The sequence below is a fragment of the Haemorhous mexicanus genome, chromosome 14 (assembly GCF_027477595.1).
Source record: "Haemorhous mexicanus isolate bHaeMex1 chromosome 14, bHaeMex1.pri, whole genome shotgun sequence".
Lineage (NCBI taxonomy): Eukaryota > Metazoa > Chordata > Aves > Passeriformes > Fringillidae > Haemorhous > Haemorhous mexicanus.
Window position 1 is genome coordinate 1239989 of NC_082354.1, and position 17711 is coordinate 1257699.

The 17711-nt window shown below is 35.7% G+C and overlaps 1 protein-coding gene across 6 annotated transcripts in view; it reads left to right on the forward strand.

The window, feature by feature from the left end:
* Positions 1-17711, forward strand: part of RPGRIP1L (RPGRIP1 like) — a 43189-nt gene that overhangs the window by 15067 nt on the left and 10411 nt on the right. For 4 of the 6 annotated variants that reach the window (XM_059859665.1, XM_059859670.1, XM_059859669.1 and 1 more), the window contains 9 exons: positions 4748-4887; positions 7126-7232; positions 8697-8876; positions 9537-9654; positions 10803-11255; positions 12306-12457; positions 13867-13947; positions 16132-16303; positions 17396-17523. In XM_059859665.1, the coding sequence (XP_059715648.1) occupies positions 4748-4887; positions 7126-7232; positions 8697-8876; positions 9537-9654; positions 10803-11255; positions 12306-12457; positions 13867-13947; positions 16132-16303; positions 17396-17523 (1531 nt within the window). The remainder of the gene's footprint in view (positions 1-4747; positions 4888-7125; positions 7233-8696; positions 8877-9536; positions 9655-10802; positions 11256-12305; positions 12458-13866; positions 13948-16131; positions 16304-17395; positions 17524-17711) is intronic. The other 2 variants (XM_059859666.1, XM_059859668.1) reach the window with 2 other exon arrangements.

Genomic DNA, 17711 nt, shown 5'->3' on the forward strand with positions numbered 1-17711 from the left:
CAGTTGTCTGTCACTTAAGTTCATTGTTGTAGATTTCTACAAAGTTTGATCATGTTATAAATATTTCTGATTATGATTTCTTTCTCTCTTTTATCATTATGCAGAAAAGTAACACTTAGTAACAATATCAAATTATGATATTTCTGTTCCACTTAAATCATAGAGAATTTATGTTTAAATAAATTTAAATATGCTTCTGTTACTATGTAGTAACCTACAATACAGCTGTTCTTTTATCTAAAATGATCTGTCTTTTCATATAGTCTCATTTAAATGTTGATTCATGTTTCATCATTCCATATTGTGGTTTTACTCCAGCCAGCCACCAAGCCCCTCACAGCCCTTGCTCACTTCCCCACCAGTGGACTGGGGAGAGAATTTAAAGAGTAAAAGCTAGAAAAACTGTGCAGTGAGATAAAGGCAGTTTAATAGGGAAAGCAGAAGCTGTGCACACAAGGAAAGCAAAACAAAGAATTCGTTCCTGGCTTCCCAGGGGCAGGCAGGTGTTCCACACCTTCAGGGCCCCATTACACGTTACGTTGACTTGGGAGGGCAAACACCATCACTCCAAATGTTCTCCTTTTCTCCTCCTTCTTCTCACTTTATGTCCTAGAAAATATTCCTTTGATCTGCTCTCCCAGCTGTGTCACCTCCCAGTTTCCCACACTCCCCCAGTCCTTTCCCCAGGACAGCATTATGAAAACCAGAAAAGGCCTTGGTTATCTCTAAGCCCTGCTCAGCAGCCTCTCTGTATTATCACTGTGTTCAGCACAAATCCAAAACACAGTCCCATACCAACCACTACGAACAAAAAGTACCTCTGCCTCAGCCAAAACCTTGTTACTCAGCACATTGAGTAACAAGAAATTAGAGAAATGGATAATTTCATTATTACCACTGTTTAATTGCTAGCTTTTCCAGTTTCCTATTTTCACAATGGAACTCTACTGCAGCTTTCTTATTGCTAGTGGTGGGTAGGATGTGCCCACAGGTGCTAAATAATTAATAAATCTTTTTAATCTAGGAAAAGAGGCACAAATCCATTCTTTGCTGATGTTATTTTTGGGAAGTTGATAGCAATTTTGCCAAAGACAAGACTGCAGAACTGCCCCTGAAAAGTTTGCAAAGAACAAGTATGAATTGGTCTTTTGACTCTTAGTATTTACTCTTTGTCCAAGAAAACAATACATTTTGATAAAGGATTTGGAGGAGTGGTTTTCATATGACCTTGTAATGCAAACCTGACAATGCTTAAATTCTTTCAAAAGGAACAGTGCCCAATGTGGTTGACCATTATAGTTTATCCACATGGCTTTAATTCTGATGAAATACCATAGATGTGACAGATTTTTCTGCGTGGATCTTAAATTCAAATGAAGAAACAACACAAGTGGACTCAATTCAAACTAAAACGTTACATTAAGCATAATCATTAAACATAAACATTAACATTACATAGGCTTGGAGGAAAGCCGTCTTCTGAAATGTTCTTCATTTAAATACTGAGATCTTGAACTGCCGTCATAGTAACTCTTAATGGTTTCTCTGACAGTACAGTCTTCAAAAAAACTGAATTAGATGTAGCTACATTTTTATGTGAAATTATTGTACCTAAAGCTAGCAAATGCACATATAGTTGTCATTGAAATGTGAAAACACTTTCAGAAGTGTGAAAACTAAGAGTATTTGATACCTTTTTTGATATGCTTTATTCTTTCCTTATGGGACCATTGAGACTTTAAGCAGTTAGAGAACACACTGTATCTTTTCTATACCTAGGCAGTACTACGGAATGATAGTGGGTGCAGTGCATTATATTCCCTGCATATTATCTTCAAAATTATAGGAGAGTAAAATAAATTCTATTTTACTGCATGACTTAGAAGCATTCCTTAAGTTCATGCATGCTGTAAAAGACAATCTACCAAAGTGTAAGATGTTCTGTGCCTGGGGAAATGTATTAAAGAGGTTAGGTATACTATGAGGAAATGACAAAATGCAGGGAAATAAACCAGTTTTTAAGAAGAGCACTAATCCAGAATATAAACCTTTGCCATATACTTCAGAGTCTACAGTTCATTCTGTAATAGTTTTTTTTCTTTAACCTTAAGGTCATTCTTCAAGTATTTTTGATGTAACTGCTCTTACAAATACTCAGAATCACTGCATGTTGTCACCCATCAGAGCAGGCATTCTCTTTGAGTCTGCAGGTACAGTCTATAATGCTCTGTGGGCTGTCCCTTTGCAATACTTCCTTCTTATCCTTTTTTTTTTCTTTTTTTTTTTCTTTTTTTTTTTTTTTTTTTTTTTTTTTTTTTTTTTTTTTGTTGAGGCTTGTTACATAGATGTCTGGGAGAGATAGGCTGCAAAATAGATTCCAGAAGATTTTTTTATACATTTATGTATATAAAATACAATATTTGTTAACTGGTGAGCTTCTGCAAAGGAAAAAGTTGAGGAACTGACACCTTTTTTTAAAGAAAACCCCATAGTTTATGATTTCTCACAGAATATGTAAATGAATAAACTGGTTTATGTTTTGTTAAGATGGACATTTTCCCAGTCAATAAGAATGCAAGAATTGAACAACAGTAATATGAAGAGCATAGTACTCACTGTCTAAGAAAGCACATTACATTGTTTCTTCTTTTTACCTGTGTCAAGGTTTGAGCCTGGCGAAATGCCAGTGCTTCCATGAGAATACCTCTTTTCCTGGTATCTATTGTGAGATGTGATCAGAGACAGAGCAGAGCAGGCTCCAACTTAAGATTGAAAGAAAAAAAAACTTTATTAACCTAAAACTACAAGGAAAACCACACAGAACACAGGATGAAAACCTTCCAAATTTCCTCCTCCTCCTCCGACCAAATTTCCTAATTCCATTATCACCCTTTAGATCACTCACTCTCAGTCCATCATCACCCTTTGATTGAGATAATCAATTCTCAATTCCTCGAGAAGAGAGGAGTCCCTCTTGCACCACAGACTTCACCCAGGAAACAGTTGAAACTTCTCGTGTTTCCATGTCACGTATGGTACTGCCCGGAGAACATTTTGCCATCGTGACCTCTTCCTTCCATGTCCAGTGCTCTCACCACTGCACATGGACCAGAGCTGCTTCTAGGGTTTTTCCCTTTAAGGATGCTTTGTCCAGTTCCAAAAAAGAGCACAGTCCCTCTCCTTTTGGGAACCTGTCCCCCCCAAATTTCACCCCCTGGGACTGAGGGGTCCCTTGAACAGAGATCATCTTCGTCTTCTTCGAAGACGGAGGGCACCACCACCACCCTCCTCACCCGTCACCTCTGTTCACACACTTTCACATCACCGCACTCTCCTGGCTCTGAGCCATTGCCTCCCCCTAGGATGCAGTCTCTGTGTCACAGGAACTCAACGGTTCTGCCATGGCTATTCAAGAAAAGTCCAGCCAAAGGCCACTCCATCATCTCCTCCCACCTAGGATTCTTCTCAACTTCTCTCAATCTCATCAACTCCAGGAGGAATCAGCATTTGCAAGGTTTCCATCGTCCCAAGAAGGGTTAAAAGTCCCAGGCTCTGCCGGTTTGGTTCATGAACTCCAACGGCTGGCTGCCCTGCTGGGCACCCCCCGCCTTCTCCTTCACGCCAGCCGCGCTATCACAGGCACAGGCTGCTCTCCTCTCTCTCCCTCTGGGGAAGGGGGAATGGGGGATGGCTGCCCGAAGCCCTCGCAGTGCAATGCTCTCCTCCACCCTTTGGTCCAGGCCTGGCCTACCTCCCTCCGGCCGCATGGCTCCCCTCCCCCACCCAGCTCGGATCCGGGCAGGGGAAGATCTGCTCTCTTTCAAGACCGGAACCCGAAGAGAGTTTCCCCTGGGAGTTCACAGCTTTTAAACCCCTGTGTTCTCAGAGGCGTATCCATGCCCTCAGTGGACAAACCAGGTGCCAATATTAAAATCTGAACACCGATTGGCATGACCACACCATCCCTAAAAAACTTCATTTCCTCTTAAACCACGACAACCTGCAAGGAATTATGCTGTAAATTATATAATGCAATTACTTTTATTTCAGTCTAGTTACACATTTTGTTGTGGTTTCAGCAATTCTGATTTTGTACCCCTGCAAATAGATTGGCAGTTTACAAGCAAATAATGTTAAATGCAAAATACTTATTCTACTTTCTTTTCCCTTTTTTTTTTTTTTTAATTTCTTCAAGTAGGAGAAAGATTACTTTTATATGCGCTTCTTAAGCAGTAGCAGAATTGTTGTTTTAGAGTATGAGAAAACTGTTGTCACTTTGTGGTCAACATTTCTTTGACCAGGCAACTGACTTGAGGTTCTGCATGTCTCACAAATTTAAAAGAAATCAGGTGGATGATCCCAGTTCTCTACATTAAGAGGGTTTGTACACAAAAAAACCCTGGTTTTGTAGTTGTCGCCTGTTGAATTTTGCAGTTTTGGATTATTCGGAGATATGCATCTCAGTTGCTTTCCTAGTCCCACAAATGTTACATGCTACCAACTTTTTTTAACTTTGGAGCTCTAAATTAAGGTCAGTTCCTTTGTTCATTCCACAAATCTTTCATGGTTTTTAATTGCATCCTGAGAGAGCCACCTGGGTTTCAAGAGCAGCCGACCAACATATGTTTACATAATTCCTCAGCCACAATGACAGTGGTCTCTGTGCTGCTAAAAGGTTTTTTCCTTGATTATTTTCTGCTAAAGCTGATTTCTAAAAGTTTTTCATATAACATATGTTTTATTGCAGTGTCTTCAGTCTGCCCCATGAACAGCAGTGGAAATCAAAGGAACAGCAACTGAAACTGCAAATTGCTAAACTAGAGGCAGCTATCAAAAATGATCTAGCAGACAAAAATGAAATCCTTGACAAGATCAAAGTAGAAAGAGGTATATGTCTGAGAAAACTAGTATTTTCTCAAAATGTGAGATTATACCCCTCTGGAGTTGGAGTTGAGATATACTGCCCAGAAAAGTGGAATCTCTGTTGCTGGTGTTTTCAAAGCTGTATTTTAAGTATACATTTTCTAAATACACCTAAGTTATGACTATCTATTAAGTGCAAAATATGACCCAGTACAGACTATGGGCTGAATGAGGCTCATATAATTTCAGCTGCATTTATTCTTCATCTCTTGGGTTCATATTTACTCTTTATTCAGTATTTCTTCTCTTCTCTACACTGAAAGTTCTTATGGAAAAAGAGACCCCTCTGACAGTCTCTCTCAAATTATAAACCACTGTTCTGTTCACTGTGCAGAAGGTATGTGAAGCTCATATAGGCCCTTGGCAATGTTTGTCTTTCAATTTCCTTAATTCAGATTTTTTTTATATTTTCAGTATATACTAATTTTTATTTACAGCATTGTACATTGAAAATAACAGTTTTCTTTTAATCTAATGAACAGATTATTTCGTATGTGTTTTCTTCATACTGTCCTTGCAATCTTTATTTTAATCTCAGCACTGTTTACTGTAGCAATATGAAGTTTACAAAAGACAAGCACAGACAGAAAGTGAAGATATTTAGTTTAGAGTTGATTCTTCAAATGTGTATTTTTAAGAGGTGTATTTCTGTGAACAATTTTGTGGAATTAAGTGGGCCAACTTGTTGTGAATAATTCTTATGATAATGGATTGAGTTCAGCACATGCGTACCATTAGGATTCTCAGTAGCTCTGCTGACCTCATATACCAGATTGAGTATTTAAATATTTTATTTGACCACAGCAAGTGTTTGCAAAATTAGCCTGAATTGATACTCAAATAAAGATCCCTTAAGCTACGTTATTATGAAGTTATGACATACTAACAGCTGTTACTTGTAGCATGATTATAAAAAAACTGGCATTCCATCTTCTTTCCTTCCTGTGGCCATTATGTTTAACTGTCAGGTGTTTACAATCCCTTCCCCAGGTAGCTTGTTGTACTCCTAAACTGAAACACCGGAGTACTACACTTCTGATTTCTATTGAATAGACTTGCTGCAGCTGGAGTAGATGTTCTAATATCCTTCTAGGCCTCTGTATTTGGATTTGGTTACAGCTCTGTCTTTCACAAAACATAGGCAGTATAACTTTCTTCAGTCACATTTCAGAGTATCTGCCTTTGCTGCACATTCCTCTTTGAAGTTCAATATGAGAATTTAAATTAATGCTTGTCTTAAAGTACTGCCTAGAACTAGTGTAGAAATAATGTCATGGCTACCCTTTGTAGTTTGGCATATGAGTCTTTTTCCTAAGCTTCTTTTCCATGTCTAAGAAAGATGGTAAAATAAGTGAAGACTTGAAAATTCTTAATGCTACAGAAGACCAACATCATCTGACATTTTCTATGTCCTCCTTCTGTATTTCCCTTTTACAATGATCCTGTTATTTGATCTGATTGTTTTAGTAGTATTTTTCTGGCCGTAACATCATAACGTGCTTTGTAATACTTGAAAGAAATGTATTTAGATAGAAAATAGAGTAACACTCTAACTATGTTTTCTGGGTTTTTTTTTAATATAGTACTTTCAGAAATTATATCACCCTTCCACCAGCCTCATTTCCTTTAGACATTTATACTTGGTTTTCTTGTCTTACCAGTATTTCACAGATTCTCAGCCGTAAATTACAGTAGCTGTTTGGTTCATGTTCATTGAAGCTTACTAACAGTAGTGTTTCATGCAGGTTGTAAAAGACTGAGATAAGCTAATACAAAATCTAAATTGAAACAATTCCTATAGTAAGGATTGTTGTCACTCATCTCATAAATTCATACAGTGTATGTATTTACTTAGTTAAGTCTAAGTACTTTTTATTTTACAATAATAAAATCTCATTAATTGCTGCATTCGTTGTTCTTATTTATAGTACTGTTCTACAGAGTACGCTATTTAATAAGTACAATTTTTTTTATGATTGTCTTACTAGAGAAGTATTGATTGTGTCAGTAAAAGTTGACATCTTGCAAAAATTAACGCTGTCCTAACCAGAACAAGGACACAAAGGTTTCCCCATACAAAATACATTCGTTTTCTGCATTTTGCAATGAAATTTTCATGCACATATGAATATGAAAAAATCAAGTTTGTAATTTTCTTAACTATGTTTAATTAAGTGTAATATTTTGTTCTTCTATATCAAGACCAAAAGGAAAAGCTGATGCAAGACAACAAAGACCTGCAGTTACGCTACCTGGAACAAAAGCAACAACTAGATGATCTGAAAAATAAAGTGAAGTTTTTAACCAAGGTAAACTATATTTTTGTTTCAAATATGAGGAAAAAAAAAACCCTCTGTTTTATGCATAGTGCAGTTACTTCTTGATAGTCAAAGAATATAGAAAAATAAGTGTTTATTTATTCATGCAATCAAGCAAAATATCATGCCTAGTGAGAGTGTATCTTGTTATTCTGAATGTATTTCTTCAATTCACATCTGGTAACAGCTTTCCATTAAATTTCAGGAAAGTGATGTTGGTGTGGCAGAATTCAATGAAACCCTCTTAGTTATAAACGTATCTTACAAAGAATGCGGGGTTGGAGCTAGATAATATTTAGGATCCCTCTCAACCCAAACCATTCTAGAATTCCATATTTTGCATTCTCTTATTTTCTCATTTGAGCAAGGTGTTTTTGTTGGTTTGTTGGTTTTGTTGGGTTTTTTCTTCTTTTGGTAAACCCTTGGCTGAACATTGTATGCTTTCTACACACCTGGAATTTTCAAGGGCTGAATTATTTGGGCATCTTCCAGTAGTTAATTCCTCAAGCTCAAATGAGGCTGGTCTTGTCATTTTTTAGTTAGTTAATCAGAAGGAAAGATTAAAAGATTGCCAGAATTAAATCTTAATTTATGTAAATAATTCATTATAACAACAAAGGTGAATTAAATTAGATTCACAGCCATTTAAAAAAAACTTAGTTTCTCTCAGTTAAATGACTTATCTAAGCATCTTGTTATCCCTATAATGTTTACTAAAATCAATTTTGTTTATTAATTCTATAATTGATGCAAGTATACCATCAGCCTGGAAATTCCACTATGTGGTATAGCAATACCACAGGAACTTATCTTAGGAACTTATCTTTGTTTATTAAAACAGAAAACCAACAATACTCAGAAAATACTCTATTCTTTTTTCTCTTGCACAAATTAAAAATGGAGTCAGAGGAAGAAATCAGTGAACAAATAATTGTGCAATGTTTCCACTCTTTGGGTAATTTATGTTTTATTTTCTTGAGGAAGTGTTTACTGTAATGATGACTATATAATGATGATTATAAAAACCCCAAAAATACAGAAAACCTCAATGAAAACCAACTCCCCAGTATTAATGACAGAAGGAATGTAGACTTGAGAATAATAATTCGGGGTTTGTGTATTTATGGAGGCAGGATTATTAATTATGAGAAAGGCAAATATATCTGTTTGTATTTTCATTGGATTGACAGGAGTGATTGCTTCTGAATATCTGATACACTTTAATTGGTTCCTGATAATCATGAGATTACATTGCTGAAAACAATCCTGACACATTCTAGTATACCTCATTCCTCTTTTTAGGAGCGTGTTACCACGTGCTTGAAGTTTATAAAATTATGCTTACTGCCTTACTGTTATACCAAAAGTATATGCCAGTGTTGCATTAAGCCATGCACAAACACATGCAAATCTTTTGCAAAAATATTTTCTTGTAATTCTTCTAATGTGCTCCAGGATCGAAAGCAACAAAAGAATGTGGACCTTCTGTTCTTAGAAAAAGTGGAAGATGACATCCATAAAGATTTAGAATACTCCATGCAGGAGCTGCAGTTAACACATGTGGAAACTGTGCAAGAACTTGAAAAGACAAGGAATTTGTTACTTGTGCAGCATAAAATTAGCAAAAATTACCAGGTACTAAACTCTACTCACAGTGGGAAATAACCTGATAATAACATTTTAACCTTTGTAGCTCTGACATTTGTAATAATTAAAACTTGTAAATTCAGCAACAAAGCCAGTCTCTGCATAGGGAACCAAACATAAAATCTGCTGTTGCTTAAGGTATTGTTTAAAAAACATGAGATCCAAGTGACTAAATTGTAGTCTTTTAGCTCATCCTGCCCTTAACCTTCAGACTGTGCCTTCTCTTTGAGTGTTACCTCTGAGCTCCTACCAGGTCTTCACAAGTAAATGTGCTTATCAAATAAGCTTCCTTTTCCATACCACTCTGCTTTCACTGTCTTCTTTCTACTTCCACTGCTGGAGTTGTGCAGATCATATTTTGACTTTTCATTCAATTAATTAGCATTTAAAATAACAAAATCATTAAAGAAACTGTTAGGTATATTGTCTTAAAACAAAAGGTACTCTGTTTTTCCTATTGATGTTTTTAGATTTTGCTGACATTAGAACTGATTTGTTGTATTGATAAGTGAAAAACTGCTGCTATTTTTGCATACTCTAAATGTTCTTTCCTCAAGTCTTACTGTATTTTAACTTGTAGCCAAAAGCATTTGCAACATCAGTACAGACAATCCTCAGAAGTTCTTTTTACATGCAATTGTTTTTCAGACTGAAGTAGAAACAATGACAAGAAAGATGGAAAGTCTACAGAAAGACTGTGAGTTAAAATTGGAACAGTATACCAATCTTCTTGACATTAGAGCTGCACGTATCAGAAAACTAGAAGGTATCTTTAAATTATATTCTTCACTAATTTTTTTTTTTATATTTTATCCTTCCATATTACTGTTTTAAATTTGTTCTCCCGGTGAAACACTTTTCCATTCCTAAAACTACTAGAAAGGTCAGTTCTTTCATGGCAAGGTATCTATTCCAGTTAATTTTCATTGACTTAAATGACAGTTATTAATTAAAGCAAATCCAACAAAGTGGGTTTTATACTGCAGCTATTGCTGAATAAGAATAAAATTACCAAACTTGGTTTTTTTAGTAAATCATACTTTTATGGTCAACCTTTTACTTTGCAGTACTATCATTAGAGAATAACTTTGTCTTACTAAAATCCCCCAAGTCTTGTTATAATATACTGACATAGTATTTAAACTGGATGAATTTCAAGTATTTTTTTAGTGGCTTCAGTGTGTAAAAAGTGCATAGGAAGCCTCAAATGTGATATTTTACAAACCCTGATGTTTAAACAATTTTCACATTTTGTCTCCAAGTTGCATCTATTGCATCATGGTTTATGTCCTAATTCTGTAAGCATATATTTTGGTTTCTTAGAATCATGCAATTCCAGAATGGCTTGGGCTGGCATCCATCTCGTTCCAAACCCCTGCCAGGGGCAGGACACCTTCTGCTCCTATCCTACTCAGAGCCCCATCCAACCTGCATTAACCACTTATTAACCACTTATCACCTGAGGCTAGGAAACATGTGAAGGTCTTTGCTGATAGTTCTATCCACTCAAGATGTAACATATGTTAAAAGTCAGATCTATTATTTCTTTCTCTGGCAAATTTAGATCAACCCTATAAAAATGTGCATCTTAAATCTCTGCTACATTTGCATAGTGATACTTCCTTTGAATATTGCACAAGACTTCTGAATTTTACCTTTTTCACTCCCTTATAACCTGATAGTAACTGTTAGATGCCTGTGTCTATGCATACTGAGGTGGGTCCATTGAGGAAATACTCTTGATTGTTTCCAGTGTTCTCAGTGGGCATTCAGTGTATGAATTATTTTTGATAATGCCGTTATGAAAGTAACATTATTAATATAATTTAATTATATGTTCATTCTTTCCTCTCAGTCATTAATTGTATTTGAGTTTTTAAAAAGACAATCATAACTCTATTTTATCTGTTGCAGCCCAACTAAGAGACATTGTGTATGATACAAAACCACTTAAGCCCAGACAAGAAGTATTGCCAAGTGATCCAGTGGGAGGATTTATTGAAACTGTTCATTTAGAAAGAGGAGAGAACCTTTTTGAAATTCATATCAGCAAAGTGATCTTCTCTTCTGAAGCTATGCACACTTTTGGTGACTGGGAACCTGCAACCTTTTGTACTTACGCATTCTATGACTTTGAACTTCAGATAACCCCAGTAGTTCATGGGAAGACCCCATTATATGACTTCACTTCTCAGTTTCTTGTGCAGTCTGATGATAGCTTCTTTCACTATATACACGAAAACAGCATCACACTGGAAGTTCATCGTGCATATGGCATAGATTATGAAACAATTGCTTCTTGTCAGCTTACGTTCCATGAAATCTTGGAAAAGGATGGCAAGATCTACAACACAGCAGATTTAGTCGGTAGTTAAGATATCACAAAGTATTCTGTTTGATTATGTGTCACTGTATTGCAAGTGATAAATAATGTATATTTGACCAAAAATGAATTTGTGCATTACTATTTCAAAAGGAAAAAAAAAGTGTTTACAAGAATGCTATTTTCTGTTGGATGGTGCAGCATGTTCTTGTGGTTCTGCCAACATTTCTAGAAAGCTGGGATAGGTGCAATTTTGCCCATAATGGCATATAACCACAGGGCAAATGGGAAAAAACCCAAAAAAGGAGGCACCCCCGCTTCACCCATATCAAACATCAATGCTTTGTATCTGGGCTGAATGTCAAAAGTATATCCTCTCTTTCCTTATCCATAAAGAAAGGAAGAAATGGTGTAATCTAAACTGGTAAGACAAAGTTTGCCGTATAATAGTGAAAAAGGTACAAATTATGGTGATTATGATTAATAATATATATATAGTAGCATAATCTAGGAGGGTGTTTATTTACATTTTGTGAATTGTTTTAGGCACATTCATAGTCATTATGTTAAAATAATTTTAAGGTATCCTGGACAAGACACTTCTGAGAAGTCTTGAATGTTCTTTGCAGCTTACTTTTTCTTCTAGAAACATTTGTCAGACCAGCATATTCAGTGACCTCTTAACTGCCTAATGTTGTAGAGAATCTGGTTTAATAAGGCATTGTAAAGTTGTACCTTTGCCAGTAATTTAAATTGCATACCACTTTTTGGGACACTTCTAACTGTTAACAAACAAAAGTGTCCTAACCTTTATTTGCCTTAAGGAGATAAAAATATTGAACTTTGATTTGGCCCTATAGTAAATAAATAAGTAGGGAAAAATGGCTATGTTTTGATTTTGGATCATACAATGGGAGCCTGAGGAATTGTTTCTGTTTCTAACATTCACATCACAAGCACTAGTGTAATGCATAGGCACAATCTTTAATTTGTGGCTGTTCTATAAATCTTGAATTTGTGGTTTTTCCTAGCTTTTGAATAACATACCTCAATGTTGATAAGAAAATTAATGCAATCTCTTATTTATTCCTTAGGAAAAACAGGACACATTCAAAATTATGGTACCGTAGAATACTGGATCAGGTTACAAGTTCCTATGGACCAAGCTATTATTCCCTACAAACAGAGGTCAAAGGATCTAGGATATATAATGCCCAGTTTTAAGGAACATAAACAACCATCCAAGGTATGTTTGAGTCTGTACTTGATAGAGAGAATTACTTCATGGAGAAGAGAAACTTCAGGGTGACCTAATTGCAGCCTTCCAGTACCTAAGGAAGCCTACAAGAAGGCTGGAGAGAGGCTTTTTATCAGAGCATAGGACAAGGGGGAATGACTTCAAATTCAAGGAAAGTTGATTTAGATTAGAAGGCAGAAATTCTTCATAAAATCATAGAATAGGCTGAGTTAGAAGGCACTCGTCAGAATGAATGAGTCAGCCTCCTGGCCCTGCACAGACACCTCAACAATCCCAAATGCTCCAAATGTAAATTGGGACAATCCCAATTGTCCAAATGCTCCCAGAGCTGTGGCCGCCTTGGGACCATGACCATTCCCTGGGGAGCTTGTTCAGTGCCCAGCCACCCTCTGTGCAGAGAACCTGTTCCTGATGTCCAGCTTGTCCCTCTCCTGACACTACTCCAGCCGTTCCTTCAACTGGGACAGGTTGCCCAGAGAAGCTGGGGCTTCCCCATTCCTGGAAGTGTCCAAGTCCAGGTTGGATGGGGGCTTGGAGCACCTGGTCTAGTGGAAGGTGTCCCTGCCCATGGCAGGGAGTTTGTGACTAAATTTTAAGTTCCCATCCAATCCAAGCCATTCTGTGACTCTGCAATAGTTTTGATAAAATAAACTGTTCAATTCTTTCTTTTTAAGTTCAAATAGCTTAGGAAAAGTCTTGATATCTTCAAAGTGTAATAAAGATTCTTGAAGTGGAAAATACGTTAGCAGTTTTTCATATAAAGAGATCAAGAACATTTCATTTTCTTGAGCTGTAAGTGGCAGATGTTTTAGTATCATACTCATGGATTTTAAACCAACTAGGTGTCGGATACGTAGAGTGGGTGAAGCAGTTGTTCAAAAAGGTTTTGAAGTCCTTAACAGTGTAGTATTATGAGTTGAAATTCACTCACAATGGGTTTTTTACTGAGTTTTTTAGCTGGATATTGAAGAGCATTTTGAAAATAAAATTCACTTGACAATCACATTTAAATTAGGGCCACAGAAAAAGAAGGGACTTTCAAACATCTTTAACAGTCATTTAAGAAATAAAAGCAAACAGGTTGAAATGTATAAATTAAAATACTAGAGTTTTTAGTGGGCTTTTTTTTAACCTAAGCTGTTCAAAATATTCTATGTTAGGAGTAACTTCAATGTTTTATATTATTCCATAATGTAAATTTAGGTTATATATAAAATCTCCATGGGTTCCATAATGTAATCTGAGAAGTATGTTGTGTATGAATTCTGTTAAATTGTATCTGATTAGAATTTAATTTAGTGCCATTAGATTTGGCTTTGAAAAAAATCAGAGTTCCTCATAATTTACTATAACATAATATGGCAATAAATGTTCTTCAGTATATTTGTTTATTACAGAATCCACTCAAAATGAAGCAACGTGCAGCTCAAGCACACAAGAAAGTCTCTTTTCTGGATCTTAGTGCAGTACAGATGACAGTAAGTTCTGACTATTTCTGTCATGCACGATGAAGCATGAAAGGCTACTTGTAGCTCCATATGGGCAATTTGTAGAACTAATAATTAAGAACACTGGATTATTTTAGCAGCACAGTACTGCACTGTCCCAGGCAATGAATGCTAGCATAATACTGCATGGAAGTGAGGGACGCAATGCAGTGATATTTGTGTGGCTCCCTCTGAACTGCTTGATATCCTCCACAGTTTACAAACTTCAATTTCCACTGGCTTAGGGCAGATTCTAACAGGACCAATCAGCTCACTCTACACTGTGTTTCTCAACTCTCTGCATTATTCAAGTGTCTTTCTACAGTGTACCACTTGCACTACATATAAATGCCTGTATAGAAACCAGCTTAATCCAAACAGATCCTCACTTTTGGGCTAATGGGATACCCAATTTGACACAGTTCAGAGTCACCTCTAAAAGTAAGTTTGTCAGCTGAGATTGCACACATTCTGAAAATAATGATACTTCTTAACTTGGCATACACTGTCATCTGTACATCCTTCCAGAGTCTAAGAGAGTCTGCATGGAACTAACTCAGATGTATTTGCTGCATTTTGTAAATTTTCTTCTGAAATAATTTGGATTCGGAGTACTAAAAATAGGTTGTGTATAGTCTTTTAAGTAAATCCAGTAAGTAAAGGTAGGTTCTTCAACAGGCAATTATAAAAGGTTATATTTATCTATTACATATAATTATAGTAATTATAATATTTCATTAATTAAAAAATAGTTGTGGGGTTTTTTCCTTTCATAAATTACTTCATTGGATTTATTCTTTGGAAGGTTAATATCAATTTTTAATTAACAGATTCTGTTACTGTTTGGTTTACTATGACTAGAACTTCGTTGAGAGCTATATAGACTGGAAATAAGAATTAAGTCCATCTGTTGCATTCATCAACCGTAAAAAACAAAAAGTCAAATGTTGGTGAATATAATCTTTTGAGAGCTGAGATATGAAAAACTGAAATATTAGCCAGATAGTTGCACATGCAAAATATCTTCAGCTGTCCAAACAGTAGCTTCTCAAAGTTTGACAGTTTTTCCTGAACTAGGATTTTCTAAGTGAGACAGCTCAAAAGTCTTTGTTGTTGGGCGGCAGCTCCTATAGCTGTTTTAAAAATCTAAGCCTCATTGTCTGGTTAAAGACAAAAGTACTATTGGGCATAAATAATGAAACATCTGGGCCTTTTCTGATGTCTAAGTCTTGTGATGAAATGGCAAGAAAGTGTCCATGCAAGAAGAACAGAAGTTTGACAGATTAAAATGGGAAGCCTGTTTCATTTTCCAGTTCATTTTCTCAATAGCAGAGAATCTAGTTCTTAATAAAATTTCTTGTCAATGTGATACATGCCAAAGCAAATAAAAAAGGAGACTCACTAAAAGGTGGGATGAATGGTTTGACTCACCCAAACTGCTTGAGAGAATTGTCCAGCTTCAAACGTAAAAGTTCTAGCAGAGGACAAGAACCAGCAATGGTAATGCAGGGAGGCAAAGAAGGCATTTTCTGTCCAAATGCTTCTCCACCAGTAAATCTGTACCTATTTTTGTATAATAATTGTCTACTGTATATTAAAGGCTTCCCCTTGTTTTATTCCTTACTTCGGGATCTGTAATTGAAAATAATGCGGAAGTACTTTGACATTTAAAATGCAATTCCATAGGGTTCACTATAGTTATAATAATGGCCTAACTACAGATTTGAGATAGTAACATTCATACCAAAATCAATTCACATGCACACAGGTAAAATTATGTGCAGGCCTATGTATGTAAATTTAGCTATCAAAAGTTCTTCTTGGGTACAGTGTGTGGTTTCGGGTTTTTGGACTGAGTCTTGCAGAACTTGTAGAAAAAGATGAAATATAAATGAAACTGGAAATCAAACAGGCTGTATATATATTGATAGGTACAAAATCATTTTAATAGTTATGTTTTCACAAATGCAGTTAGATAAACGTCTTTCTGCCGTATGTGAATTATATGTTATAGCAGTTGACACTTTCTCATTCTTTCCTGCAATGCGTAAGCAATACAGTTGTTAAAAGGCTCTGGATAATGAACATGAGCCGTAACTCTTCAAGTTTTGAACTTAAGTAACTTCTGCTTTTCAAGGAGTTTTATAAAGACTGTAAGTTTATCTTTTTCTGTAGCATGTGGTACAGGATGCTAAACAGCTGTCGGGTGACAAAGTGAAGGAGATGGCTGAAGAAATTCAGCAGGAAAAAGAAGAGCTCTCTCATCTATCAGAGGAGCAGTTGGCTGACCAAACATTGATTACTTCTAGAGATGAGACAGAAATAATTGAAGAATTGGAACCAGAAGGTAGAATTCATTGTTATTAATAAGTAGCTGTATTTTCTGAAAAAACCTTTCTCTTTCCATTTTCATAAGCATTTCTTACTAGTAGTGGAAGCTGCCTCATTATGAGAAACTTCATGACATAAATTATTTTCTAGCGTAGGCTACAGCTGAAGCTGGGTGGTAGATGTGTTTTCTTCCCAAATGGAAACCATATTGTAATTGATTGCAAAAATCTGATATATGACTTAGATTTGTAAAATACTAAAGGAAACCTGGCTTCTACTTTAAATGTCTTCATATTCTCCCTTAGATCTATTCTGTTCCAAAGACTATTTTAATGAATATGCTCTTTTAGTCTGCACATAACAGCCAATGCTGATACCGGAATCCTTTCACAGAGTGAGAGGGCTAGAATGCTGTATCACATGTGTGACACAAAGTTATTAGTTTATTTAAAGATTATAAAAGCCAGGTTAACCTGTTCCAGCTCCAAGCTTAAACTGTTTATTATAGCAATAACCAAATCCATGATACCAAGTTTAAAATAAAAGCAGAAGCAGAATGCTAAAATTTTATGTTTAGTTGTTGGCAGCTTTTGCTTAAGAATTCATTAAAAAGATTGGAAAAACTTGTTGAATGTTGATTTTGAATACCAGTTGTCTTTATAATTTCCTTCATGGAAAAAAAATGCTATGCAGTGTTCCAGAAAGTAATGCACCTGCATACAGAACTACTTTTTTACTAAAGAAAAAAGGTGCATTCTTTTACATATGCATGGTGTTAAAGGAAGTCAGAGGAAATGCAGACCATATTCTTAAATAAAGCTAACAGTTGTGCATACTTAGTTTGTTTCAGGACTTACTCTATTAGCCAGTTTGCATCTGGAAAACGTTATTATTTTTTTTAACAAACCAGAAAAGATACAGATTAGGTGACTCTAAATGTCATTGATTCACAATGTTAGTCTTCTTCAAGGAAGAGAAGATTTACCTGGCACTTACTCTTTTTATATTAGAAAAGGAAATTTATTGCTATCAGATTTCATAATAAGTCTTAGGTGGTCTAAAATATAGCCGGTGTTACCTGCATTGATTTTTTTTTTTTTTTTTTAAGATCAAGAAGATCCTCAAGAGGATGATGCTGTTGAATCAATAAAAACTGATAGTGATGACTGTATTATTTCAAGTCCAGTATCCACAAATATTAAACAACTGAGTCAGAGTATACATGGCAATTATTTGGTAAGACTAAGAAAAATATTTTAAGCCTAATGTCATGTAAGAGTAGCTTTACTATATCTAACATCAGTTTTCAATGAAGCTGTACATGTACAGTATCAGATCTCTTGATTTATTCTTAAAACCAGCAATTCAGGACTAGAAGTCATATATGCAAAATAGCACAGCATGATATAAATTTGGAAAACTTA